Raw genomic sequence first — 26732 nt, forward strand, 5'->3', positions numbered from 1 at the left:
TCCTCAGCACGTCCTGCAGCGGGTCATCCGCTCCCCTGGTGAAGGAGGGCGGGTCCCCAGGGCAGCTGGGCGGTTATCTGCCGACGCAATGAGGGACGTACGCCGCTTCCTCAGTGCCACTAGGTAGGTCCTAGTATAGGATCTAACTAGTGTCCGATCAGCCTCTGGCGGCTGGACCTCCAAGAACTCTAGGCGTCTTCTCCGGCGTTTCATCCCCTCAGCTCCTCGGAGAACCAAGGAGCCAGTTGGGATCTCGCGGGTCAGAAGCAGAGGCACACGGTCTAAAGCCCCAGCCGCAGCCCGTTCCCAGGCTGCGGCTAGTTCCTCTGCCGTGCCGTGAGCCAGACCCTCAGGAAGTGGCCCAAGCTCCATCCGGAACCTCTCCAGGTCCATCAGGCGCCTGGGACGGTACCAACATAATGGTTCCGTCTCCCTGCGGTGTTGGGTAGCGGTCAGAAAGTCTAGGCGAAGGAGCGAGTGATCTGACCATGACAAAGGTTCTGTGACTATATCTCTCAAGTCCAGATCCTTCAACCACCGACCAGAGATGAAAATCAGGTCCAGTGTGCCTCCCCCGATGTGAGTGGGGCCATCCACTACTTGAGTCAGGTCCAGGGCCGTCATGGAAGCCATGAACTCCCGAGCTACTGTCGATGACGAGCCGGCAGATGGCAAGTTAATTTTCAACTGTACATTTTTTCTCTCATGTTAAGGTAGCCAAAAAGATGTTTGTCCCTCTTCTGTACGACAGTGCGGACAGTGTGGCAAAATGGCAGCCGCTTCCACAAGTCCACCGCATGGCCCAGGGTTGAATCCGGCGCCATCTGAAAGTGGTGGCTGCTTCCAGGACACAGTCATGAGGCCCAGGGATGCCTGTCCTTCCATCCTTCCTCAACATGAGGATCAGAGATCTTCAAAAGGGATGGAGGAGGAGGAGGAGGGTGTGAGGCCTGGTGGGGTGGGAGTCAGACCTAAGGACTGCAGAGACTTAGCTTGAGAAGAAACCTGTGGGGACCCTGGAGGAAGGACCAGGAATGGGAAACAGAGCACAGGGTGCCTTGGTGGGTGGGAAGGTCTAGAGACGCCTGTGGCAGGCAAGCCTGGCCCTGCTCCAGGCCTCCAAGAGTTTTCACCAGCCCTGAGGTGGCCAGTACCAGGGGTGGATTCAAGTGATTTAACAACCGGTTCTCTGCCCTAATGATTTCTTCCAACAACCAGTTTGCTAAACTGTTCAGAAAGTTAAAACCGGTTCTCCCGAAGTGGTGCGAACTGGCTGAATCCCACCACTGGCCAGTACTCAATTAATGGCTGCATCAGAGAGAGCAGGGGGATCCGGGTAGTTAAGAAAAGCGATCTCACTTAACAGCCACTACATGCAATGTAGTTGCAAGGCCATGACAGTTGTATCTTGAGGACTACTTATATGCTGGCTGGGGAATTCTGGGGCTAAAAATCTGGAGGAAACCAAGGTAGAAGACTGAAACTCCACATATAGGAGTTAATCAATCTTCAAAACTATCACCCAGAAGCCATAATGACGAATTTCACTACTTCTACCAAAGGAAATATCCAGAAACTGCTGCCTATAACCAGAAACAAAACATCCTACTGCTAACCAGAAAAGTGAGCCTTTTTCCATTTCCCTTTTCTCTCCATCTATAAATCTAATCCTGAGATAAAAAGATAAAAAACAAATTCCTTGTGTGTCCAATCACACTTGGCCAATAAAATTCTATTCTATTCTAAAAAGAATAAAAAGTAAAAAGAATCAGGCCAGAATTCAAATAGTCAATTTCTCACCCCCACTTTCAATGGGAGATTACAAATGAAAAGCCTTCTCTAAACTCATCTACTCTTGCCTCATATATATTCTTTGTGTGCAATAAGGGATGATTTATGTCTGAAGTAACATCTACAGGCTGGACATTTAAAAGGTTTCTCCTGTGTGAATCCTCTGGTGTCTCACCAAATCAGAATTCTGAATGAAACTTATTCCACAATCTGGACACTCATACAAAGGTTTCTCTCCTGTCTGAGTCTTTTGGTCCATCACCAGATGGGAATTCTGACGAAAACTTTTTCCACAAACCAGAGATTCAAATGGATTCTCTCCTGTGTGTTTTGTCTGGTGTATCACCAGATTGGAATTCTGACTGAAACATTTCCCACAATCTGGACATATGTACGGTTTCTCTGTGTGTGAGTCCTCTGGTGTATTATAAGCTTGGCCTGCTTGCTATAGCTTTTGCCACATTGAGACAACTGGTAGGGTTTTTCTCTGGTGTGAGTCTTTCCATGAACAACTGGGAAGCTGTTCTGACTAAAGCTTTTGCTGCATTGGGAACACTGATAAGGCTTTTTTCCAGTGTGGATCCTCTCGGGCATAATTCTACAATCTTTGCTTTTCCCACAATAGGCAGATCTGTGGATCTTTTCCATCACTGACATTCTTGGATTGTCAAGGATGTCAAAAATACTCTGAATCCCTTCTTGGATGGAGCGTTGATTCAAGCTATTTCCTTCCTCACAGGGTGAGGCCTGCATTACGGTCTGCCTTACCTAGCTGTCCACGTGACCTTTTCTTTCCCACTGACTTCCAGATATTTCCCTCTTTTTCTGAACTAGGAAATTATGCCCCTTGATATTTTGATATGTTTCTTCTAGATACTCAGAGATTTCTCCAGCTCAAAACTCTTTTCCTGGTTTTGTCTTCCTTGTCTGTAAGCTGCTGGGGAAGAAGAAGGGTTAGTTTAATTATTCTTTATAAAATGGCTGCCCAATATTTTTAAAAAAACAGATCCAAAGGCATACATTACAATAAAAGGCAAAGATGCAAAAATGCTAACAACCTCTTACATTAATTATTTACATTTTCAATATACATCTCAAATTCAGTTATAACCTTTATTTGACGACTTGGGTCAATCCTGAGTTCATAGAACTGCAAAGTGTTATCATCAAATATACCTGGAAGTGCTAGGGACAGATTATACATATATAGATACCCACGTTTCCCTGAAAATAAGACCCAGTTTTATTTTATTTTGGGCCCAAAATAAGCACCAGGTCTTAAGTTTCAGGGATGTCTTACCAGCTTACCTTGGGACCATCGCAGCCAGGCCACCCATGCCCCAAAACCTGTTGCACCACCGCCTGACTTCTTCTGCGGCTGCTCACGGCAGACACCACATAGCTTGTCATGCAGCCCATGCAATCTCTGTCGAAATTGTTTCTCAGCTAATTAGAATACTTTTAGCTTCTGGAGGACATCTAAAAAATTTCTCAACGGTGTGAGTCCTCTGGTGTATCATTAGGTGGGAATTCTGACTGAAACGTTTCCTGCAGATAGGACATTTCAAAGGGTTTCTCTCCTGTGTGAATCCTCTGGTGTATCACCAGCGTGTAATTATCACGAAAATCTTTGCTACAGATACGACATTCAAAGAGTTTCTCTCCTGTGTGAGTTCTCTGGTGTGTCACCAGGCTGGAACTGTGACTAAAACTTTTCCCACAATCAGGACATTCAAAGGGTTTCTCGCCTGTGTGAGTCCTCTGGTGTATCACCAGCGTGTAATTACGACTGAAACATCTCCCACAATCAGGACATTCAAAGGGTTTCTCTCCTGTGTGAGTCCTCTGGTGTGTCACCAGGCTGCAACTGTGACTAAAACTTTTCCCACAATCAGGACATTCAAAGGGTTTCTCTCCTGTGTGAGTCCTCTGGTGTGTCAGCAGGTTGTAATTCTGACTGTAACTTTTCCCACAGATAGGACATTCAAAGGGTTTCTCTCCTGTGTGAGTCCTCTGGTGTTTCACCAGGTTGAAATTATCACGAAAATCTTTGCTACAGATACGACATTCAAAGAGTTTCTCTCCTGTGTGAGTTCTCTGGTGTGTCACCAGGCTGGAACTGTGACTAAAACTTTTCCCACAATCAGGACATTCAAAGGGTTTCTCGCCTGTGTGAGTCCTCTGGTGTGTCACCAGGCTGCAACTGTGACTAAAACTTTTCCCACAATCAGGACATTCAAAGGGTTTCTCTCCTGTGTGAGTCCTCTGGTGTGTCAGCAGGTTGGAATTCTGACTGTAACTTTTCCCACAGATAGGACATTCAAAGGGTTTCTCTCCTGTGTGAGTCCTCTGGTGTTTCACCAGGCTAGAATTATTACTAAAACTTTTCCCACAGATAGGACATTCAAAGGGTTTCTCTCCTGTGTGAATCCTCTGGTGTTTCACCAGGCGGGAATTATTAGAAAAAACTTTCCTACAGATAGGACATTCAAAGAGTTTCTTTCCTGTGTGAGTCCTCTGGTGTGTCACCAGGCTGGAACTGTGACTAAAACTTTTCCCACAATCAGGACATTCAAAGGGTTTCTCTCCTGTGTGAGTCCTCTGGTGTATCACCAGGTGGGAATTCTGATTGTACCTTTTCCCACAGATAGGGCATTCAAAGGGTTTCTCGCCTGTGTGAGTCCTCTGGTGTAACAGATTGGAATTATCACTAAAACTTTTCCACAGATCGACATTCAAAGGGTTTTTCTCCTGTGTGAGTCCTCTGGTGTTTCACCAGGCTGGAATTTTCATTAAAACTTTTCCCACAGATAGGACATTCAAAGGGTTTCTCTCCTGTGTGAGTCCTCTGGTGTGTCACCAGGCTGGAACTGTGACTAAAACATTTCCCACAATTAGGACAGTCAAAGGGTTTCTCTCCTGTGTGAGTCCTCTGGTGTGTCAGCAGGTTGGAATTCTGACTGTAACTTTTCCCACAGATAGGACATTCAAAGGGTTTCTCTCCTGTGTGAGTCCTCTGGTGTTTCACCAGGCTTGAATTATTACTAAAACTTTTCCCACAGATAGGACATTCAAACGGTTTCTCTCCTGTGTGAGTCCTCTGGTGTTTCACCAGGCGGGAATTATTAGAAAAAACTTTCCTACAGATAGGACATTCAAAGAGTTTCTTTCCTGTGTGAGTCCTCTGGTGTGTCACCAGGCTGGAACTGTGACTAAAACTTTTCCCACAATCAGGACATTCAAAGGGTTTCTCTCCTGTGTGAGTCCTCTGGTGTATCACCAGCGTGTAATTACGACTGAAACATCTCCCACAGTCAGGACATTCAAAGGGTTTCTCTCCTGTGTGAGTCTTCTGGTGTGTCAGCAGGCGGGAATTATTAGAAAAACCTTTCCTACAGATAGGACATTCAAAGGGTTTCTCTCCTGTGTGAGTCGTCTGGTGTGTCAGCAGATTGGAATTAACACTAAAGCTTTTCCCACAGATAGGACATTCAAAGGGTTTCTCTCCTGTGTGTGTCCTCTGGTGTATCACCAGGTGGGAATTCTGACTGTAACGTTTCCCACAGTCAGGACATTCAAAGGTTTCTCTGTGTGAGTCCTCTGGTGTGTCACCAGGTGAATTCTGACTGAAACTTTTCCACAATCAGGACATTCAAAGGGTTTCTCTCCTGTGAGTCCTCTGGTGTGTCACCAGGCTGGAATTACTAAAACCTTTCCTACAGATAGGACATTCAAAGGGTTTCTCTCCTGTGTGAGTCGTCTGGTGTGTCAGCAGATTGGAATTAACACTAAAGCTTTTCCCACAGATAGGACATTCAAAGGGTTTCTCTCCTGTGTGTGTCCTCTGGTGTATCACCAGGTGGGAATTCTGACTGTAACGTTTCCCACAGTCAGGACATTCAAAGCGTTTCTCTCCTGTGTGAGTCCTCTGGTGTGTCACCAGGTGGGAATTCTGACTGTAACGTTTCCTACAGATAGGACATTCAAAGGGTTTCTCTCCTGTGTGAGTCGTCTGGTGTGTCAGCAGATTGGAATTAACACTAAAGCTTTTCCCACAGATAGGACATTCAAAGGGTTTCTCTCCTGTGTGAGTCCTCTGGTGTGTCACCAGGTGGGAATTCTGACTGTAACGTTTCCTACAGATAGGACATTCAAAGGGTTTCTCTCCTGTGTGAGTCCTCTGATGTTTCACCAGGCTGGAATTCTGATTGTAACGTTTCCCACAGTTAGGACATTCAAAGGATTTCTCTCCTGTGTGAGTCCTCTGGTGTGTCAGCAGATTGGAATTATCACTAAAGCTTTTCCCACAGATAGGGCATTCAAAGGGTTTCTCTCCTGTGTGAGTCCTCTGGTGTGTCACCAGGCTGGAATTATCACTAAAGCTTTTCCCACAGACAGGACATTCAAAGGGTTTCTCTCCTGTGTGTGTGGTCTTGTGTCTCAGGAGATGGGAATTTCTAATGAAACCTTTCCCACAATCAGGACATTCAAAGGGTTTCTCCTTTATGAATCCTCTGGTGTCACCAGGTGGAATTACAACTGAAACTTTTCCCACAGTCAGGACATTGAACAGGTTTTTCTCCTTTATGAATCCTCTGGTGTATCGTGAGATGGAAATTTCTCATGAAGCTTTTCCCACAATCTACACACTCACACAGCTTCTCCCTGGAGTAAATCTTCTGATACATCAGACTGAAATTGTGATTTAAACTTTTTCCACAATCAGGACATTCAAAGGGTTTCACTTCTGTGTGAGTCCTTGAGTGCTTCACCAGGATGGAATTCTCAATGGAACTTTTCCTGCAGAAAGGATTTTCAAATGGTTTATCTCCTGTGTGTCCTCTGGTGTCTCACCAGGCTGGAATTATTACTAAAACTTTCACACAATCTGCAAAGTCATGTTTTCTCCCTCCTGTGAGTTATCTGATGTAGCACCATGTTGCTGTGCTCACTAAAGCACTGACTGCATTGGGAGCACTTTTGTGGCTTCCCTCTTGTGTCTGGGTGCTTCCATGAACCACAAAGGAACTATTGTGACCAAAGCTTTTGCCACATTCAGGTAATTTGTATGGTTTTTCTCCTTTCTGGGTCCTCTTGTGCATCATCAGCTGTGATTTGCAATCTGTGCTTTTCCCACAATCGACAAATCTATGGAGCTTTTCCACAGCTTATATTCTTGAGATAAAATATGACAATGCCTTGTCTAGTGGTGCTTTTATTCAAGCTGTTTTCTTCCTCAAAGGGAGAGGCCTGTATTACTGTCTGTTCTACGTGAATTTACTTTACAGTTTCCTCCTGACTTCCAGACATTTCTCTCTTTTGCTTAATAATAAATAATCTGCCTTCATTTTTCGTGTAATGTATCCTTGAGTTCTGCATAATATGCTTATTCTTTCTTGATTTTTTCTTTTGTCTAACAGCTGCTGGAGGATGAGCAGCATTGTATGGTTTTCTGAAGGAAATGGAGAATATTTTGATTTCTGGCTTGATTTTCTTCCCTTTTCAACATTGCTTGTTATTTAAAGTTGTCCAGAATGCTCTTATTGCCATCCTGTTTGCCTGTAAGATTTAAAGAAAAGTGTAATTTTAATTGTTTATAAAATGGTTAGAAAAGATGTGAAAAAAGAAATATATATATATATATATATATATATAAATATATATATATATATATATATATATATATATATATATGTAGGTCTTTGGTTGTTGGGTTTTCTCCTGTGTGAGTCCTTGAGTGCTTCACCAGGATGGAATTCTCACTGAAACTTTTCCACAGCTGATATTCTTGAGATAAAATATGACAATGCCTTGTCTAGTGGTGCTTTATTCAAGCTGTTTCTTCCTTTTAACTGCTAGTGGGGTTTGAACTGATTGGGTGGGAGCTTGGTTGTGCTCTGAATGGATTTTTTGTGCTCTGATTGGCTGTGTGTCCTCTGGTGTGTCACCAGGCTGGAACTGTGACTAAAACTTTTCCCACAGTCAGGACATTGAACAGGTTTTTCTCCTTTCTGGGTCCTCTTGTGCATCATCAGCTGTGATTTGCAATCTGTGGTACATCTTCATAGTGGGTGTCTTTCTGCTGTATGTATGGATTGGAGGGTTTGAAATGGCTAATGTTGCAGCTAGGTCTGGCTTCTGGTCCTTGGTGCTTCACCAGGATGGAATTCTCACTGAAACTTTTCCCACAATAGGACATTCAAGGGTTTCTCTGTGTGAGTCCTCTGGTGTGTCACCAGGCTGGAACTGTGACTAAAACTTTTCCACAGTCAGGACATTCAAAGGTTTCTCCTGTGTGAGTCCTCTGGTGTCATTCCTCGTGTTAGACTCGTTTGTCAATAAGGGTTTCCAAATGGCTGGTAGGCGGAGGTATCATCTATTTGTTCATGCTGTGTGTTTTCTATCTCAATGGCTTCTCTGATTATTCTGTTGTTAAAGTGTTCAGTTTTGGCGATAGTTCTGGTCTTTTTAAAGTCAATATGTCCTGTGGCTTTAAAAAGGAAGGGAAAGTTGGTTCTTCTTTTGGAGTTCTTGTGCTTCAATCAATTCAGCTTTGTCCGATGTCCGATGTTTGTCCAGAAAGAACACCAATTTACGTGGGAAAACCGAATAACCAAAGACCTACATACAAACAGAAAACCTCAGAAAACATATATATATATATATATATATATATATATATATATATTATAATGAAAAAGCAAACATGCCCCAATACTAGAATATTCACTTACATTATTGATGGTTCATATGACACATGGAGTACCTCTGAGATCCATGTTCAAATATCCATTCAATCAAATTGAATTATTTAGTTGGGTCAATCATAAATTCTTAGCAATGCAAAGTGTTATCATCAAATAGATCTTGAAGTGCTGGGAATAGATTATGTAGTTGTAGATATATTCAGCAATGCTACTTCCGGTTGATGTTGCAGTGGGAATGGACTGGAAAATAGGCTCTGATGAGCCGTGCAAAATTTAGCCTAACGAACTGCTGCCGGGAGGCTTTCGAGCCATAGCTGTCTTGTAGGGACAGTGAAGAAAGGGGAGGTGTTTTGTGGACTGCAAGGAATCTGCACTGGAACAGAAACAAGTCTCCCAAAGTGGCAGCGGGGGCGGAGGCCATCTTATGGCGGCCTCCTTGAAGTTGGGACAACCAGACCTAAGAATTGATCTGGAGCGGTCTTTGGATGGAGTGCTAGAACCGGGTGAGATAATTGCCAATTTATACTTAGAAGTAAAATTGAAATTGGAGTCTTAAAAGAAATTCCTGAGCTTCGATTAGTGGCTATCTGGCACCTGGGGGGGGAAGCACAAATGCGGAAAAAAGAAAAAGCGAGGATTGTAATACAAAAAGCTTAATAAGTCTTAGATCTGGAAAACTGGGAAAAGGAAAATATTTCAAAAGGAAAAGAAAGTGATTTTTAGAATAAAACAGCATTTTCTATGAGGAGCTTAAAATTCCAGGGTATTTTGACAATTAATTGGATTTAATAGACTATTTTATACAGAGTAGAAATGGAGAGTGCCATCTGCTGGAGGAAAGAAAAAGTACTGTGATACTTTACTTAAATAGACCAAACAGAAGAAATAGCAGCTGAAAGACCCAACTTTGGACATATAGAAGATAATTTGGGCACAGTGAAAACATTTAAGGAGTGACTGTGTTTTACATCTGGGTTTTTGTTTCATCTCCCTTCCCAAAATGGTTACAGTCAAACCTTCTGAGCTAAATTTAGAGATGTGGGGGCTTTAACTGATGAAATGATGCCAAAAGCCTCTGCAAGCTTTGAAACACCACTTTTGCTCATGGAAGTCTTCAGCTTCAAATAAGAGCAGAAAATACTGTCTACAACCCCTCTGGTGACACCCCCACTCAAGTTGTCCTCATTTCACCTACTGCAATTGGAACAGGGATCTGCATCCCTAAGCAGCTCAATCATTAAGCATGATGTCACATGACAGTGCCAACTTACATCTGTTCCTCTGTAGTTGTTAAGCAAATTACTGTGGGTTGTTAAAGGCAATTTCATATGACCGTGACTTGCAATTTCCTGCCAGTATAGCCATTGATTTTGCTTGTCAGAAGCCAGCTGGGAAGGTCACAAATGGGGATCATGAGTGTGGGATGCTGAAGCCATCATAAATGTGCAACTATTGGCAGAACCCCAATCGGTGCGACTCCTTTTCCTGCACCTTCAAAACCACAGTCACTGCTGAAGTGCAGTCACTGAACAACTGCTAGGATTACCACAAATTTTGTGGACCAGGTGCACGTCTGCTTCTACTGTGCCATAATAACTTTGAAGGCTTATAAAAAAAAAAAGAAATTTGATGGAGGAAAAAAATAAGGTTTTACACTTATGCAAGAAAAACCAAATGTACTGGCACAGATTGGGTAGAACCTGGCTCAAGCAGTAACTATGAGAGGGTCCTTGATGTCCTTGCAGACAATCACATAGATATGAGCCAGCAGTGTATTCAATCAGCAAGAAGAAGAAAAAAGCCCATACAATACTAGGCTGCATTAACATCTGGAAAGGATGCAGAACAGAGCAACAAGGAGGATTAGGGGGCTGGAGGCTAAAATATAAAATAGGGTTGCAGGAATTGGGTATGTCTAGTCTAGTGAAAGGAAGGACTGGGGTGACATGATAGCAGGGTTCCAATATTTGAGGGGCTGCCACAAAGAAGAGGGAGTCAAGCTATTCTCCAAAGCACCTGATGACAAGACAAGAAGCAATGGGTGGAAACTAATCAAGGAGAGAAGCAACTTCGAATTTAGGAGAAATTTCCTGTCACTGAGAACAGTTAACCAGTGGAAGGATTTGCCTTCAGAAGTTGTGGGTGTTCCATCACTGGAGGCTTTTAAACAGAGACTGGACAGCCACTCGTCTTGCCGAGATTGTTTGGGATGAGTTTGACCCTGTGGCTCTCGAGGACGTGGACAGGTTGCTGGGGAGGTTGCATGCCACCATGTGTTTACTGGACCCGTGCCCCTCCTGGTTGGTGCTGGCCACACAGGAGGTGACTATCAATGCTTCTTTGGTGGAAGGGGTTTTCCCTGCCGCCTTAAAAGAAGCAGTGGTGAGACCCCTCCTCAAGAAGCCTTCCCTGGACCCAGCTGTTTTGGGAAATTATCGTCCGGTCTCCAACCTTCGCTTTGTTGCAAAGGTTGTAGAGAGTTTGGTGGCATGTCAGCTACCCCAATACCTGGATGAAGCTGTCTATCTAGACCCGTTCCAGTCTGGCTTCCGGCCCGGATATAGTACGGAGACGGCTTTGGTCGCGTTGGTGGATGATCTCTGGAGGGCCAGGGACAGGGGGTGTTCCTCTGCCCTGGTCCTATTAGACCTCTCAGCGGTTTTTGTACCATCGACCATGGTATCTTGCTGCACCGGTTGGGGAGTTTGGGAGTGGGAGGCACCGTTTACCGGTGGTTCTCCTCCTACCTCTCTGACCGGTCGCAGACGATGTTGACAGGGGGGCAGAGATAGACCGCGAGGCGCCTCTCTTGTTCAACATCTATATGAAGCCGCTGGGTGAGATAATCAGTGGCTTTGGGGTGAGGTACCAACTGTACGCTGATGACAAGACAAGAAGCAATGGGTGGAAACTAATCAAGGAGAGAAGCAACTTCGAATTTGGGAGAAATTTCCTGTCACTGAGAACAGTTAACCAGTGGAAGGATTTGCCTTCAGAAGTTGTGGGTGTTCCATCACTGGAGGCTTTTAAACAGAGACTGGACAGCCACTTGTCTGAAATGATATTGGGTCTCCTGTTTGATCAGGGGGTTGGAATAGAAGACCTCCAAGGATCCTTCCAACTCTGGTACAAACCCTCCAGTGACGGAGCAGCCACAACCTCTGGAGGGAAGCCATTCCCAAAGAATCAACTTTAATTTAATAGAGACTTTTTCAATCTTCCCAGCAGCAGAAAATTCCAGCCACCAGTTTCACAGCCTGCAGCCCCAGTGGGCTTCCATTTGGGGAGGGAAGGAACCTGCAGCAGCAGCAGCAGCTGACCTGCTTCAGCCCAGTTGCTTCTCTGCTTCCAGGCCGTGGAGGGAACCGAACAGCCCGACTTGCTCCCGGACTCTCCTCCCACCTGCTGCCCTCAACTCATCTGCCAGCTGCTGCTTCGACCCTCGCAAGAGCAGAAAAGCCGCTCTGCACACCACCTTCCTCCCATGAAGTCATCCGGAAGAGGAAGTTCCTCTGAACTTCTCCTCCCCTCCCGTCCTTTCTAGCAATGAAGTACTCGATGGTTTTAACTCCTTGAGGCTCAACCACAGAAACTGCCAGGATTCTCTGCTTTAAACAGAGACTGGACAGCCAATTGTCTGAAATGATATTGGGTCTCCTGCTTGAACAGGGGGTTGGAACAGAAGACCTCCAAGGTCCCTTCCAACTCTGGGACAAACCCTCCAGTGACGGAGCAGCCACAACCTCTGGAGGGAAGCCATTCCCAAAGAATCAACTTTAATTTAAAAGAGACTTTTTCAATCTTCCCACCAGCAGAAAATTGCAGCCACCAGTTTCACAGCCTGCAGCCCCAGTGGGCTTCCATTTGGGGAGGGAAGGAACCTGCAGCAGCAGCAGCAGCAGCAGCAGCAGCAGCAGCAGCAGCTGACCTGCTTCAGCCCAGTTGCTTCTCTGCTTCCAGGCCGTGGAGGGAACCGAACAGCCCGACTCTCTCCCGGACTCTCCTCCCACCTGCTGCCCTCAACTCACCCGCCAGCTGCTGCTTCGATCAGTGGAAGAGCGGAAATGCCCCCCTGCACACCAACTTCCTCCTATGAAGTCATCCGGAAGAGGAAGTTCCTCTGAGCTTCTTCTCTCCTCCCATCCTTTCTAGCAACATGGTACTCGATGGTTTTAACTCCTTGAAGCTCAACCACAGAAACTGCCTGGATTCTCAACTGCCTGACCTTGATTTCACATGAGCTGAAGACGTATTTATTCGTGTGGGACTGGCTTAGTAATTTTAAATTTTATAATTTTAAAGAGTTTAATTTTAATATTCATATTTAATATAAATTTTAAGGGTTTTTTAATGGTATATTGTTTTAAATTTTTGCCAAACATATAATAAGTTTTTTAATCTCTGTTTTTAATCTGTATATTGTCATTGTTTTTTATTGTGCCTATCTCCAGATAGGACATTCAAAGGTTTCTCCTGTGTGAGTCCTTGAAGGCTGCTAATAAATACTAAAATACTAATACTACTTGTCTGAAATGGTATTGGGTCTCCTGCTTGATCAGGGGGTTGGAATAGAAGACCTCCAAGTATCCTTCCAACTCTGGTACAAACCCTCCAGTGACGGAGGAGCCACAACCTCTGGAGGGAAGCCATTCCCAAAGAATCAACTTTAATTTAATAGAGACTTTTTCAATCTTCCCACCAGCAGAAAATTCCAGCCACCAGTTTCACAGCCTGCAGCCCCAGTGGGCTTCCATTTGGGGAGGGAAGGAACCTGCAGCAGCAGCAGCTGACCTGCTTCAGCCCAGTTGCTTCTCTGCTTCCAGGCCGTGGAGGGAACCGAACAGCCCGACTTGCTCCCGGACTCTCCTCCCACCTGCTGCCCTCAACTCACCTGCCAGCTGCTGCTTCGACCCTGGGAAGAGTAGAAAAGCCGCTCTGCACTCCAACTTCCTCCCATGAAGTCATCCGGAAAGGGAAGTTCCTCTGAGCTTCTCCTCCCCTCCCGTCCTTTCTAGCAATGAAATACTTGATGGTTTTAACTCCTTGAAGCTCAACCACAGAAACTGCCTGGATTCTCTGCTTTCTAGGAACAGGTGTTGCCTGCTGCTTTTGTTGTTGCCTATCTCCAGATAGGAGGCAGAAAACACGTCTACTACGTTTGCAAAATTTTTCGGTTGATTAAATGCGATTAAGCCGTTTTTGACTTCTAGCAACCGACCTTTGCAACTGAGCCAAATGAAATAGTGAAATGTGATGTTCCTTAACCTTGCGAAGATTACCTATGTGCTCTCAGCCCTAAAAGTTCATGGAGGTTTCACAGAATGACGCAATTAGCTTTTTTAGGAGTGACTCTCAATAGAGATCAAAACCTCTCCAGTACCCCAAAACTTTATGACTGATTTCCTGTGGCACCCAAGCTTTTAGGACGTGGCAGCACCATTAGAAGAGACACTTGAGGGGAGCCACCTTCACTCCTGCTGGCCAGGGCTGCATCCAAGAACTCCCACAATGAAGCTCGATTCCTGGAGGAGGAAATTTTATATCTGCTAAATACCATGTGCAAATTCTGTAAATCTTGTCTGCACGGAAATCTCCATTAGGTCAGAGAGAGAGAAAAGTATGCAGCAGGGCTTAGAAAATGGGGGCTAAGAAAGAGGAGGTGATTGTCAATATATAGTAGAGGAAATATTATTAAAATAGTTTTTAAAAAGAAATCAAAAGGGAAGAGTAGAATATCCCACCAAAGCGTATGGTTGACTAATAACCAGGCTAACCTTTTTAGAGGGACAGCCTGCACTGTCATTTTCGGTGCAGATCCAGTAAGGTTTGGATAGTGATAGTGGTCTTTTAGGGACGCGGTGGCTCAGTTGCTAAGATGCTGAGTTTGTTGATCGAAAGGTCGGTTCGAATCAAATCAAAGCCGCGTAACAGCTTTAGTTCCTGTTACTTGTCCCAGCTTCTGCCAACCTAACAGTTTGAAAGCACATAACAAATGCAAGTAGAAAAATAGGGACCTCCTTTGGTGGGAAGGTAACAGCGTTCTGTGAGCCTTTGGTGCTTAGTCATGCCGGCTACATGACCACGGAGACGTCTTCGGACAGCACTGGGTCTTCAGCTTTGAAACGGAGATGAACACCAACCCCTAGATTCAGGAACAACTAGCATATATGTGCGAGGGGAACCTTTACCTTTAGTGGTCTTTTAACTATTGGTTCTGAGCTTGATTGCATGGAGGAATCTGGAATAAAAGAACTGCAGGGTATATTTTATTTCCTTTTCATTCAGGAACTCAAGATGGCATACAAAGCACTTCCTGTGTAGCATGCTGTACTTTACAGGGTCAATATACCCACAGACAGCCTTCCCTACCTACCAACAGTATGATCCACTAGAAAAAAAAAGTGGAACCAGTCCTCTGAATTGTGTTAGTGAAATGAAGAAACTTACTATTCTTTGGTGACTTCTAAACTCGCAAAATCAGGATCATTCATCTGCATAGCTTAAATATCTGTTCATTGCTCCAAATAAAGTTCCTCTCTTTACTTGTAGGGATATTTGGAAAACTTTAAAGAAATTTTGACCTTTTTGAAAAATGGAAAATACAAGTTAACAATTGTGTGTTATCTGTATCTATGGAGATCTCATCAATGAGCAAGAGTGAAGAAATAAGCTTTACATTACCTTTTTATTATTAAATTCATTTATTATTAAACTATGCCCATCTTGCAGTTTGAGGCAACTCTGAGCTTCTTGCCTTGCCCTAATGTTCATAGCAAAACTGACAATACCCATTTTTTTTTCTTGTCAAAAGCTACTGAGACTTCTAATATGAGGAATTTTTAAAAATGAAACATTTTCTTTTTTTTCTTTTTTGCTTCCTTTTACTTTTTTTTTATTATTATTACTTTTTTTGCAACAAACAAACAAAAAGAAAATACATTATTACACCCTTGTGCTATACATAAAAGGAAGATTTGGGTCTTCGGATATATCCTCATGATTGCCAAAATCCACGTTCTCGAGGTACAGGTACTGAAGCGTCCAATGTTCCAAGCGCAAAGTCCACAAATGGTTTCCAAGTCTTCCAGAAAATATCTTCTTTATACACACCACTTCTAATTTTAATATCACATGTCATTTTATCATTTAAAGCTAATTTCCACATTTCAGAATTCCACTCTTCTATTCTAAAAATCACATCTAGTTTCCAATATCTAGCTATTATAATTCTACCTATTATAATCATAATTCTAATCAATTCTTTTTCATATTTTGTTAATTCTATTTCCTTAATTACCAACAATAATATAGTTTCCACTCTCAATGTTATTACTTTCCCCATCATTTCAAATATCATTTTCTCCAATTGTTGCCAAAACTTTTAACCTTATCACAATTATACCACATATGTTCATAAGTCCCCAATTCCATCTCACATCTCCAACATTTTTACTAATTTTTTATCCATTTGTGACAATCTTACTGAGTCAAATACCATTTCAAACAACTTTATAATTGTGCTCTTTAATCCTTATAGATAAAGTTCTCATAATTCTACTCTTCCAATTCACATTCCAATCTGACTCTGGTATTTCAATATTAAGATCTTTTCCCAATTTGTCCTCATCACTCTTTGTAATTTTCATCAGAATTTATAATCTTATAAACCCTACTAACGAGTCCCTTTAGCCCAATTTCATCTTTCATAATCCGAGATACTAAATATTCAAATTCAGTTTCACATCTATTTATCGAATAATTTTCCTTTAGTTTTTGTCCATTTTTCTATCTGTATTTTTCAAACCAACTTAACCCTAATTTTCAATAATTTCTTTATTCCTCCTTTCATTTCCCATAACTTTTATCCAATCTCTAATAATTTCTATATTTTTTCAAACCAACTTAACCCTAATTTTCAATTCTTTTCATATTTTGTTAATTCTATTTCCTTATTTACCAACAATAATATAGTTTCCACTCTCAATGTTATTACTTTCCCCATCATTTCAAATATCATCTTCTCCAATTGTTGCCAAAACTTTTAACCTTATCACAATTATACCACATATGTTCATAAGTCCCCAATTCCATCTCACATCTCCAACATTTTTACTAATTTTTATCCATTTGTGACAATCTTACTGAGTCAAATACCATTTCCAAACAATTTTATAATTGTGCTCTTTAATCCTTATAGATAAAGTTCTCATAATTCTACTCTTCCAATTCACATTCCAATCTGACTCTGGTATTTCAATATTAAGATCTTTTCCCAATTTGTCCTCATCACTCTTTGTAATTTTCATCAGAATTTATAATCTTATAAACCCTACTAACGAGTCCCTTTAGCCCAATTTCATCTTTCATAATCCGAGATACTAAATATTCAAATTCAGTTTCACATCTATTTATCGAATAATTTTCCTTTAGTTTTTGTCCATTTTTCTATCTGTATTTTTCAAACCAACTTAACCCTAATTTTCAATAATTTCTTTATTCCTCCTTTCATTTCCCATAACTTTTATCCAATCTCTAATAATTTCTATATTTTCCTCTTTAATCACTTCATTCGTTTTATATTATTTTAATTGGCCAAATTCAATTGTCTCCCCAAAAGATCATATCCGAATTAAAATTTTAACAAATTTATTCCACATTTTTACTTAATCCTTTAACCAATAACTTCTACTTACATTTTAAATTTGCTTTATCTAAAACCACCTTGATCCAAATTTCTATATCCCTTAACTCTAAGTCTCTCCAATAGTTATCTTCACCTTTAAATATTTTTACCACTATCCGGATACCATACGCACAGTAATAATTAAATAATTTGGGGATTCCTAATCCACCTTCCTTTTGATTTTGATACCACATTTTCTTCACTAATCTAGGTCTTTTACCACCGTTACAAAATTTATCCAGTTTTTTCTGATATCCTTCAATATCTTTCTCTGTCAAATTTAGTGGTAGCATCTCGAATAAAAAGTTGAACTTGGGCAGCAACATCATCTTACACATTGCAATTCTACCAAACCAAGACAACTTTAAAATTTTATATTTATCTATCTTCTTCTCAATTTCGTTAATCACCACATCATAATTAAATTTTTTCAATTCTTTAACCTTAAGTGAAAGCACTATACCCAAATATTTCAATGTGTTTTTAATCCTTATCCCAAATTGCTCTTGCATATTCTCAGATTCATTACCATTACTATCCATCAATAATTCTGACTTTGACCAATTTACTTTCAATCCTGTCATTTCCTCAAATTCTATCAAATGCTTATATATCTTTTTCAGATCTTTCTACATTTTTCAAAATAATTAAAGTATCATCCGCATACAAATTTATCTTATACCCCTTATATCCTTCTAATTCTTCATCTTTTTCTATCATTTTTGTCAATATTTCCATAGCCAATAAAAATAATGTTGGGGACAGGGGACATCCTTGTCTCGTACCAGCTTCTAATTTTATCTCTTCAGTTAATATTCCATTCACCTTCACTCTTGCACTGCTCTTTTGGTACAATTTTGAAATAACATGTATAAACTTATTACCAAAGCCTAAAGCCTCCACAATTACTTTAATAGTTTCCCATTGTACAGAATCAAAAGCTTTAAAAATATCCAATGATACTATACCAATTTTATCACCATTATATTCAGCTACATCTATAATATTTAATACTCTTATGCTTTATACTCTTCTAACAATATCACTCATGTATCTACCCTTCACAAAACCTACTTGATTATAACTTATATATCTATCTATAAATCTATTTAATCTATTACTTATAATGGCAGTAAATATCTTTGCATCCTGATTAATTAAAGAAATGGGCCGATAGGACTCAATCCTTTCTAAATCTTTATCTGGTTTAGGAATTAGGGATATCACCGTTCTGTTCCATGACGAAGGTACTTCCCCACCATGTAATATTCCATTGAATAATTTTTGCAATCTTGGTATTATTAATTCTTTAAATTCTTTATAAAACTCAACAGGTAATCCATCCTCACCTGGAGCTTTCCCTAATTTTAATTTTTGTATTATTCCATTAATCTCATCTTGTGTTATATCTTCTTCCATCAATTCCTTATATGTTTGATCAATTTTCACCACATACTTTTCTAAATAGCTTTGCAATTTTCCCCGATTAATTGGTTTCTTTGAATATAGATTCTGAAAAAAATTTCTAACCACTTCACATTTCTCTAATTTTTTATAACATCTTATACCTCTATCATCTATCAAAACTCCAATTTCTCTCTTCTCTCTTTTATCTTTCGCCATCTTTGCCAATAATTTAGAATTTCTATTACTAAATTCAAAAAAATTCCTATTTAAAAATCTCAAATTTCTTTTTACTAACTCTGTATCTTCTTCTATCATTTTATTTCTTAACATATTAAGCTAATGAAGAATTTTTTTTTCTTTAGTAAGCAAAATTTTTTGCTTAAAAATGAAAAATTTTCAACTGTACATTTTTTCTCTCATGTTAAGGTAGCCAAAAAGATGTTTGTCCCTCTTCTGTACAACAGTGCGGACAGTGTGGCAAAATGGCAGCCGCTTCCACAAGTCCACCGCATGGCCCAGGGATGAATCCGGCGCCCACTGAAAATGGTGACTGCTTCCAGGACACAGTCATGAGGCCCAGGGATGCCTGTCCTTCCGTCCTTCCTCAACATGAGGATCAGAGATCTTCAAAAGGGATGGAGGAGGAGGAGGAGGGTGTGAGGCCTGGTGGGGTGGGAGTCAGACCTAAGGACTGCAAAGATCCAGCGTGAGTGAGAAGAAACCTGTGGGGACCCTGGAGGAAGGACCAGGAATAGGAAACAGAGCACAGGGTGCCTTGGAGGGTGGGAAGGTCTAGAGATGCTTGTGGCAGGCAAGCCTGGCCCTGCTCTACACCTCCAAGAGTTTTCACCAGCCCCAAGGTAGCCAGTACTCAATTAATGGCTGCATCAGAGAGAGCAGGGGATCCGGGTAGTTAAGAAAAGCGATCTCACTTAACAGCCATTACATGCAATGTAGTTGCAAGGCCATGACAGTTGTATCTTGAGGACTACTTATATGCTGGCTGGGGAATTCTGGGGTTAAAAATCTGGAGGAAACCAAGGTAGAAGACTGAAACTCCACATATAGGAGTTAATCAATCTTCAAAACTATCACCCAGAAGCCATAATGACGAATTTCACTACTTCTACCAAAGGAAATATCCAGAAACTGCTGCCTATAACCAGAAACAAAACATCCTACTGCTAACCAGAAAAGTGAGCCTTTTTCCATTTCCCTTTTCTCTCCATCTATAAATCTAATCCTGAGATAAAATGAATAAAAAGAATAAAAAGTAAAAAGAATCAGGCCAGAATTCAAATAGTCAATTTCTCACCCCCACTTTCAATGGGAGATTACAAATGAAAAGCCTTCTCTAAACTCATCTACTCTTGCCTCATATATATTTCTTTATGTGCAATAAGGGATGATTTATGTCTGAAGCAACGTCTACAGGCTGGACATTTAAAAGGTTTCTCCTGTGTGAATCCTCTGGTGTCTCACCAAATCAGAATTCTGAATGAAACTTATTCCACAATCCGAACAGTCATATGGTTTCTCTCCTGTGTGAATCCTCCGGTGTATTGCCAAACTGGAATTTTCACTGAATTTTTTCTTACAATCTGGACAATCATATGGTTTCTCTCCTGTGTGAGTCCTCTGGTGTCTCACCAAATCAGAATTCTGACTAAAACGTATTCCACAATCTGGACACTCATACAAAGGTTTCTCTCCTGTCTGAGTCTTTTGGTCCATCACCAGATGGGAATTCTGACGAAAACTTTTTCCACAAACCAGAAATTCAGATGGATTCTCTCCTGTGTGTTTTGTCTGGTGTATCACCAGATTGGAATTCTGACTGAAACATTTCCCACAATCTGGACATATGTACGGTTTCTCTGTGTGTGAGTCCTCTGGTGTATTATCAGCTTGGCCTGCTTGCTATAGCTTTTGCCACATTGAGACAACTGGTAGTGTTTTTCTCTGGTGTGAGTCTTTCCATGAACAACTGGGAAGCTGTTCTGACTAAAGCTTTTGCTGCATTGGGAACACTGATAAGGCTTTTTTCCAGTGTGGATCCTCTCGGGCATAATTCTACAATCTTTGCTTTTCCCACAATAGGCAGATCTGTGGATCTTTATTTGACGACTTGGGTCAATCCTGAGTTCATAGAGTTACCAGTTTACCTGAGTTACAAGCTTACCTCCGGACCATCGCAGCCAGGCTACCTATGCCCCGACACCTGTTGCACCACCGCCTGACTTCTTCTGTGGCTGCTCACGGCAGACACCACATAGCTTGTCATGCAGCCCATGCAAGCTCTGTCCAAACTGTTTCTCAGCTAATTAGAATACTATTAGCTTCTGGAGGACATCTCACAGATTTCTCAACGGTGTGAGTCCTCTGGTGTATCATTAGGTGGGAATTCTGACTGAAACGTTTCCCACAGATAGGACATTCAAAGATTTTCTCTCCTGTGTGAGTCCTCTGGTGTGTCACCAGGCTGGAACTGTGACTAAAACTTTTCCCACAATCAGGACATTCAAAGGGTTTCTCGCCTGTGTGAGTCCTCTGGTGTATCACCAGCGTGTAATTATCACGAAAATTTTTGCTACAGATACGACATTCAAAGAGTTTCTCTCCTGTGTGAGTCCTCTGGTGTGTCACCAGGCTGGAACTGTGACTAAAACTTTTCCCACAATCAGGACATTGAAAGGGTTTCTCGCCTGTGTGAGTCCTCTGGTGTATCACCAGCGTGTAATTATCACGAAAATTTTTGCTACAGATACGACATTCAAAGAGTTTCTCTCCTGTGTGAGTCCTCTGGTGTGTCACCAGGCTGGAACTGTGATTAAAACTTTTCCCACAATCAGGACATTTAAAGGGTTTCTCGCCTGTGTGAGTCCTCTGGTGTATCACCAGCGTGTAATTACGACTGAAACATCTCCCACAGTCAGGACATTCAAAGGGTTTCTCTCCTGTGTGAGTACTCTGGTGTGTCAACAGGCTGGAATTATCACTAAAACCTTTCCCAAAGATAGGACATTCAAAGGATTTCTCTCCTGTGTGAGTCTTCTGGTGTTTCACCAGGCTGGAATTTTCACTAAATCTTTTCCCACAGATAGGGCATTCAAAGGATTTCTCTCCTGTGTGAGTCTTCTGGTGTTTCACCAGGCTGGAATTTTCACTAAATCTTTTCCCACAGATAGGGCATTCAAAGGGTTTCTCACCTGTGTGAGTCCTCTGGTGTATCACCAGGTGGGAATTCTGACTGTAACTTTTCCCACAAGTAGGACATTCAAAGGGTTTCTCTCCTGTGTGAGTCCTCTGGTGTTTCACCAGGCTGGAATTTTCATTAAAACTTTTCCCACAGATAGGACATTCAAAGGGTTTCTCTCCTGTGTGAGTCCTCTGGTGTGTCACCAGGCTGGAACTGTGACTAAAACTTTTCCCACAATCAGGACATTCAAAGGGTTTCTCGCCTGTGTGAGTCCTCTGGTGTGTCAGCAGGTTGGAATTCTGACTGTAACTTTTTCCACAGATAGGACATTCAAAGGGTTTCTCTCCTGTGTGAGTCCTCTGGTGTGTCAGCAGATTGGAATTGACACTAAACCTTTTCCCACAGATAGGGCATCCAAAGGGTTTCTCGCCTGTGTGAGTCCTCTGGTGTTTCACCAGGCTGGAATTTTCACTAAATCTTTTCCCACAGATAGGACATTCAAAGGTTTTCTCTCGTGTGTGAGTCCTCTGGTGTTTCACCAGGCTGGAATTTTCACTAAATCTTTTCCCACAGATAGGACATTCAAAGGGTTTCTCGCCTGTGTGTGTCCTCTGATGTATCACCAGGTTAGAATTATTACTAAAACTTTTCCCACATATAGGACATTCAAAGGGTTTCTCGCCTGTGTGTGTCCTCTGATGTATCACCAGGTTAGAATTATTACTAAAACTTTTCCCACATATAGGACATTCAAAAGGTTTCTCTCCTGTGTGAGTCCTCTGGTGTTTCACCAGGCTGGAACTGTGACTAAAACTTTTCCCACAATCAGGACATTCAAAGGTTTTCTCTCGTGTGTGAGTCCTCTGGTGTTTCACCAGGCTGGAATTTTCACTAAATCTTTTCCCACAGATAGGACATTCAAAGGGTTTCTCGCCTGTGTGTGTCCTCTGATGTATCACCAGGTTAGAATTATTACTAAAACTTTTCCCACATATAGGACATTCAAAAGGTTTCTCTCCTGTGTGAGTCCTCTGGTGTTTCACCAGGCTGGAACTGTGACTAAAACTTTTCCCACAATCAGGACATTCAAAGGGTTTCTCTCCTGTGTGAGTCCTCTGGTGTGTCACCAGTGTGTCATTAAGACTGAAACATCTCCCACAGTCAGGACATTTAAAGGGTTTTTCTCCTGTGTGAGTCCTCTGGTGTTTCACCAGGTTAGAATTATTAGTAAAACTTTTCCCACAGATAGGACATTGAAAGGGTTTCTTTCCTGTGTGAGTCCTCTGGTGTGTCAACAGGCTGGAATTATCACTAAAACTTTTCCCACAGATAGGACATTGAAAGGGTTTCTCTCCTGTGTGAGTCCTCTGGTGTCTCACCAGGCTGGAATTACCACTAAAACCTTTCCCACAGATAGGACATTCAAAGGGTTTCTCGCCTGTGTGAGTCCTCTGGTGTATGACCAGGTGGGAATTCTGAATGTAACTTTTCCCACAGATAGGACATTCAAAGGGTTTCTCTCCTGTGTGAGTCCTCTGGTGTTTCACTAGGCCGGAATTATTACAAAAACCTTTCCTACAAATAGGACATTCAAAGGGTTTCTCTCCTGTGTGAGTCCTCTGGTGTGTCAACAGGCTGGAATTATCACTTAAACTTTTCCCACAGATAGGACATTCAAAGGTTTTCTCTCCTGTGTGAGTCCTCTGGTGTCTCACCAGGCTGGAACTCAGACTAAAACCTTTCCCACAATGAGGACATTCAAAGGGTTTATCTCCTGTGTGTGTGGTCTTCTGTCTGAGGGGATGGGAATTTCTAATGAAACCTTTCCCACAATCTCGACACTCATAAGGTTTCTCCATGGAGTGAGGCGGGAATTACAACTGAAACTTTTCCCACAGTCAGGACATTGAACAGGTTTTTCTCCTTTATGAATCCTCTGGTGTATCGTGAGATGGAAATTTCTCATGAAGCTTTTCCCACAATCTACACACTCACACAGCTTCTCCCTGGAGTAAATCTTCTGATACATCAGACTGAAATTGTGATTTAAACTTTTTCCACAATCAGGTCATTCAAAGGGTTTCACTTCTGTGTGAGTCCTTGAGTGCTTCACCAGGATGGAATTCTCACTGAAACTTTTCCTGCAGAAAGTTTTCAAATGGTTTTATTCCTGCATGTGTGCCCTTTAGTGTCTCATGACCTGGGAATTTCTAACGAAACTTTCATATAACCTTCCATCGTGAGCTCAAAACATATTTATTCATTAAAGCGGGACTGGCATAATTAGTGATGAATTTTAATTGGGTATTCTTAATATTTTTAAATTTTTAAATTTAAATTTTAATAATCAGCCTTTAAAATTTGCTCTTTTTAAATGTTGTTTTAAATTGTATATATTTTGTTTTTATTTTGGCTGTACACCGCCCTGAGTCCTTCGGGAGAAGGGCGGTATAAAAATTTAATAAATAAATAAATAATCTGCAAAGTCATGTTTTTTCCCTCCTGTGAGTTATCTGATGTAGCACCATGTTGCTGTGCTCACTAAAGCATTTACTGCATTGGGAGCACTTTTGTGGCTTCCCTCTTGTGTCTGGGTGCTTCCATGAATCACAAGGGAGCTGTTGTGACCAAAGCTTTTGCCACATTCAGGTAATTTGTATGGTTTTTCTCCTTTCTGGGTCCTCTTGTGCATAATCAGCTGTGATTTGCAATCTGTGCTTTTCCCACAATCGACAAATTTATGGAGCTTTTCCACAGCTGATATTCTTGAGATAAAATATGACAATGCCTTTCATTCAAGCCGTTTTCTTCCTCACAGGGAGAGGCCTGTATTACTGTCTGTTCTACGTGTTACAGTTTCCTCCTGACTTCCAGATATTTCTCTCTTTTGCTTAATAATAAATAATCTGCCTTCATTTTTCGTGTAATGTATCCTTGAGTTCTGCATAATCTCCTTATTCTTTCTTGATTTTTTTCTTTTGCCTAATAGCTGCTGGAGGAGGAGCAGCATTATATGATTTTCTGAAGGAAATGGAAAATATTTTAATTTCTGGCTTGATTTTCTTCCCTTTTCAACGTTGCTTGTTATTTAAAGTTGTCCAGAATGCTCTTATTGCCATCCTGTTTGCCTGTAAGATTTAAAGAAAAGTGTAATTTTAATTGTTTACAAAATGGTTAGAAAAGATGTGAAAAAAGAAATATATATATATATATATTACAATGAAAAAGCAAACATGCCCCAATACTAGAATATTCACTTCCATTATTGATGATTCATATGACACATGGAGTACCACTGAGATCCATGTTCAAATATCCATTCAATCAAATTGAGTTATTTAGTTGGGTCAATCATAAATTCTTAGCAATGCAAAGTGTTATCGTCAAATAGATCTTGAAGTGCTGGGAATAGGTTATGTAGTTGTAGATATATTCAGCAATGCTACTTCCGGTTGATGTTGCAGTGGGAATGGACTGGAAAATAGGCTCTGATGAGCCGTGCAAAATTTAGCCTAACGAACTGCTGCCGGGAGGCTTTCGAGCCATAGCTGTCTTGTAGGGACAGTGAAGAAAGGGGAGGTGTTTTGTGGACTGCAAGGAATCGGCACTGGAACAGAAACAAGTCTCCCAAAATGGCAGCGGGGGCGGAGGCCATCTTATGGCGGCCTCCTTGAAGTTGGGACAACCAGACCTAAGAATTGATCTGGAGCGGTCTTTGGATGGAGTGCTAGAACTGGGTGAGATAATTGCCAATTTATACTAAGAAGTAAAATTGAAATTGGAGTTTTAAAAGAAATTCCTGAGCTCGGATTAGTGGCTATCTGGCACCTGGGGGGGGAAGCACAAATGCGGAAAAAAGAAAAAGTGAGGATTGTAATACAAAAAGCTTAATAAGTCTTAGATCTGGAAAACTGGGAAAAGGAAAATATTTCAAAAGGAAAAGAAAGTGATTTTCAGAAGAAAACAGCATTTTCTATGAGGAGCTTAAAATTCCAGGGTATTTTGACAATTAATTGGATTTAATAGACTATTTTATAAGGACTAGAAATGGAGAGTGCCATCTGCTGGAGGAAAGAAAAAGTACTGTGATACTTTGCTTAAATAAACCAAACAGAAGAAATAGCAGCTGAAAGACATATAGAAGATAATTTGGACATATAGAAGATAATTTGGGCACAATAAAAACATTTAAGGAGTGACTGTGTTTTACATCTGGATTTTGTTTCATTTCCCTTCTCTCCTAGAAGGTAGCCTTTTAACTGGATTTGATTGTTGTTAGACTTGGATAATTAATAATTGAGATCATTTTACTTCTGAAGAAAAGAGAAATAATTGAAGAAGAAAAGAAGAAAAAGAGGAGATATAAGAAAATGAAATAGACTTTAAATTTTGGCTAATTGTAAAGAGATAAAAAGGGGGAGGTTTTAATAATTTTTTAAATTGCTACAAAATGGAGTTGCAGATGTTATTTTTGATGTTTAAAAATATGCGCAAATCTTTAATGGACAAAAAAGAAACAGAAAATTTGCTGAACTATATAGAAAAAGAAAGAGGAGTTTGAAGAGGTAACCTTAAATGAGATGCAAGAAGTTAAAAATATAGAAGAGAAAGTATCAAAAAATAAAAAGTAGAAAGATAATACTACAGACATTTTTGGGAATGTAGAAAGAGTAGAGAGGAAAGGGGGAAATCCCCCCTAAAAAAAGAAACAGTTAAAAGGGAAATATCTAGAAGAGACAAGGGAAAGTTTTGGTCAGGGATGATCAAACAGTGCAAAAGAGAAAAAAAAGAAGAGGAATTCAGAAGATGAAATGTACCATATTTTTTGGAGTATAAGACGCACCCTAGTATAAGACGCTACTTAGTTTTTGGGGAGGAAAACAGGAAAAAAAATCTGCCTACCAAGTATTCATCTGGCTAGCGTCCTTATCTGGTCAGCTTCAGC

The 26732-nt window shown here is 41.2% G+C and overlaps 3 protein-coding genes and 1 pseudogene across 6 annotated transcripts in view; 1 reads left to right on the top strand and 3 right to left on the bottom strand.

Moving 5' to 3' along the window:
• LOC131193532 (zinc finger protein 850-like) overlaps nucleotides 1-26732 on the top strand; it is a 332320-nt gene that overhangs the window by 83454 nt on the left and 222134 nt on the right. The gene's annotated exons all lie outside the window — the stretch shown is intronic.
• LOC131189655 (zinc finger protein 850-like) lies at nucleotides 323-6286 on the bottom strand (annotated as a pseudogene).
• Nucleotides 19723-20892, bottom strand: LOC131193517 (zinc finger protein 3-like). The gene has a single exon (XM_058173775.1). The coding sequence runs from the start codon at nucleotides 20320-20322 to the stop codon at nucleotides 20032-20034; it is 291 nt and encodes a 96-aa protein (XP_058029758.1). The 5' UTR covers nucleotides 20323-20892; the 3' UTR covers nucleotides 19723-20031.
• Nucleotides 20898-26732, bottom strand: part of LOC131193461 (zinc finger protein 850-like) — a 40767-nt gene continuing 34932 nt past the window's right edge. For all 4 annotated transcript variants that reach the window (XM_058173629.1, XM_058173627.1, XM_058173626.1 and 1 more), the window contains one exon: nucleotides 20898-24915. In XM_058173629.1, the coding sequence (XP_058029612.1) occupies nucleotides 20905-23646 (2742 nt within the window). In that variant the 5' untranslated portion in view covers nucleotides 23647-24915 and the 3' untranslated portion in view covers nucleotides 20898-20904. The remainder of the gene's footprint in view (nucleotides 24916-26732) is intronic.

Source organism: Ahaetulla prasina, chromosome 2, assembly GCF_028640845.1.
Source record: "Ahaetulla prasina isolate Xishuangbanna chromosome 2, ASM2864084v1, whole genome shotgun sequence".
Taxonomy (NCBI): Eukaryota; Metazoa; Chordata; class Lepidosauria; order Squamata; family Colubridae; genus Ahaetulla; species Ahaetulla prasina.

What these genes read in the sequence shown, in the direction of transcription:
- LOC131193517 (XM_058173775.1), bottom strand. Translation starts at nt 20,322, where the DNA reads ATGGACCAAAAGACTCAGACAGGAGAGAAACCTTTGTATGAGTGTCCA.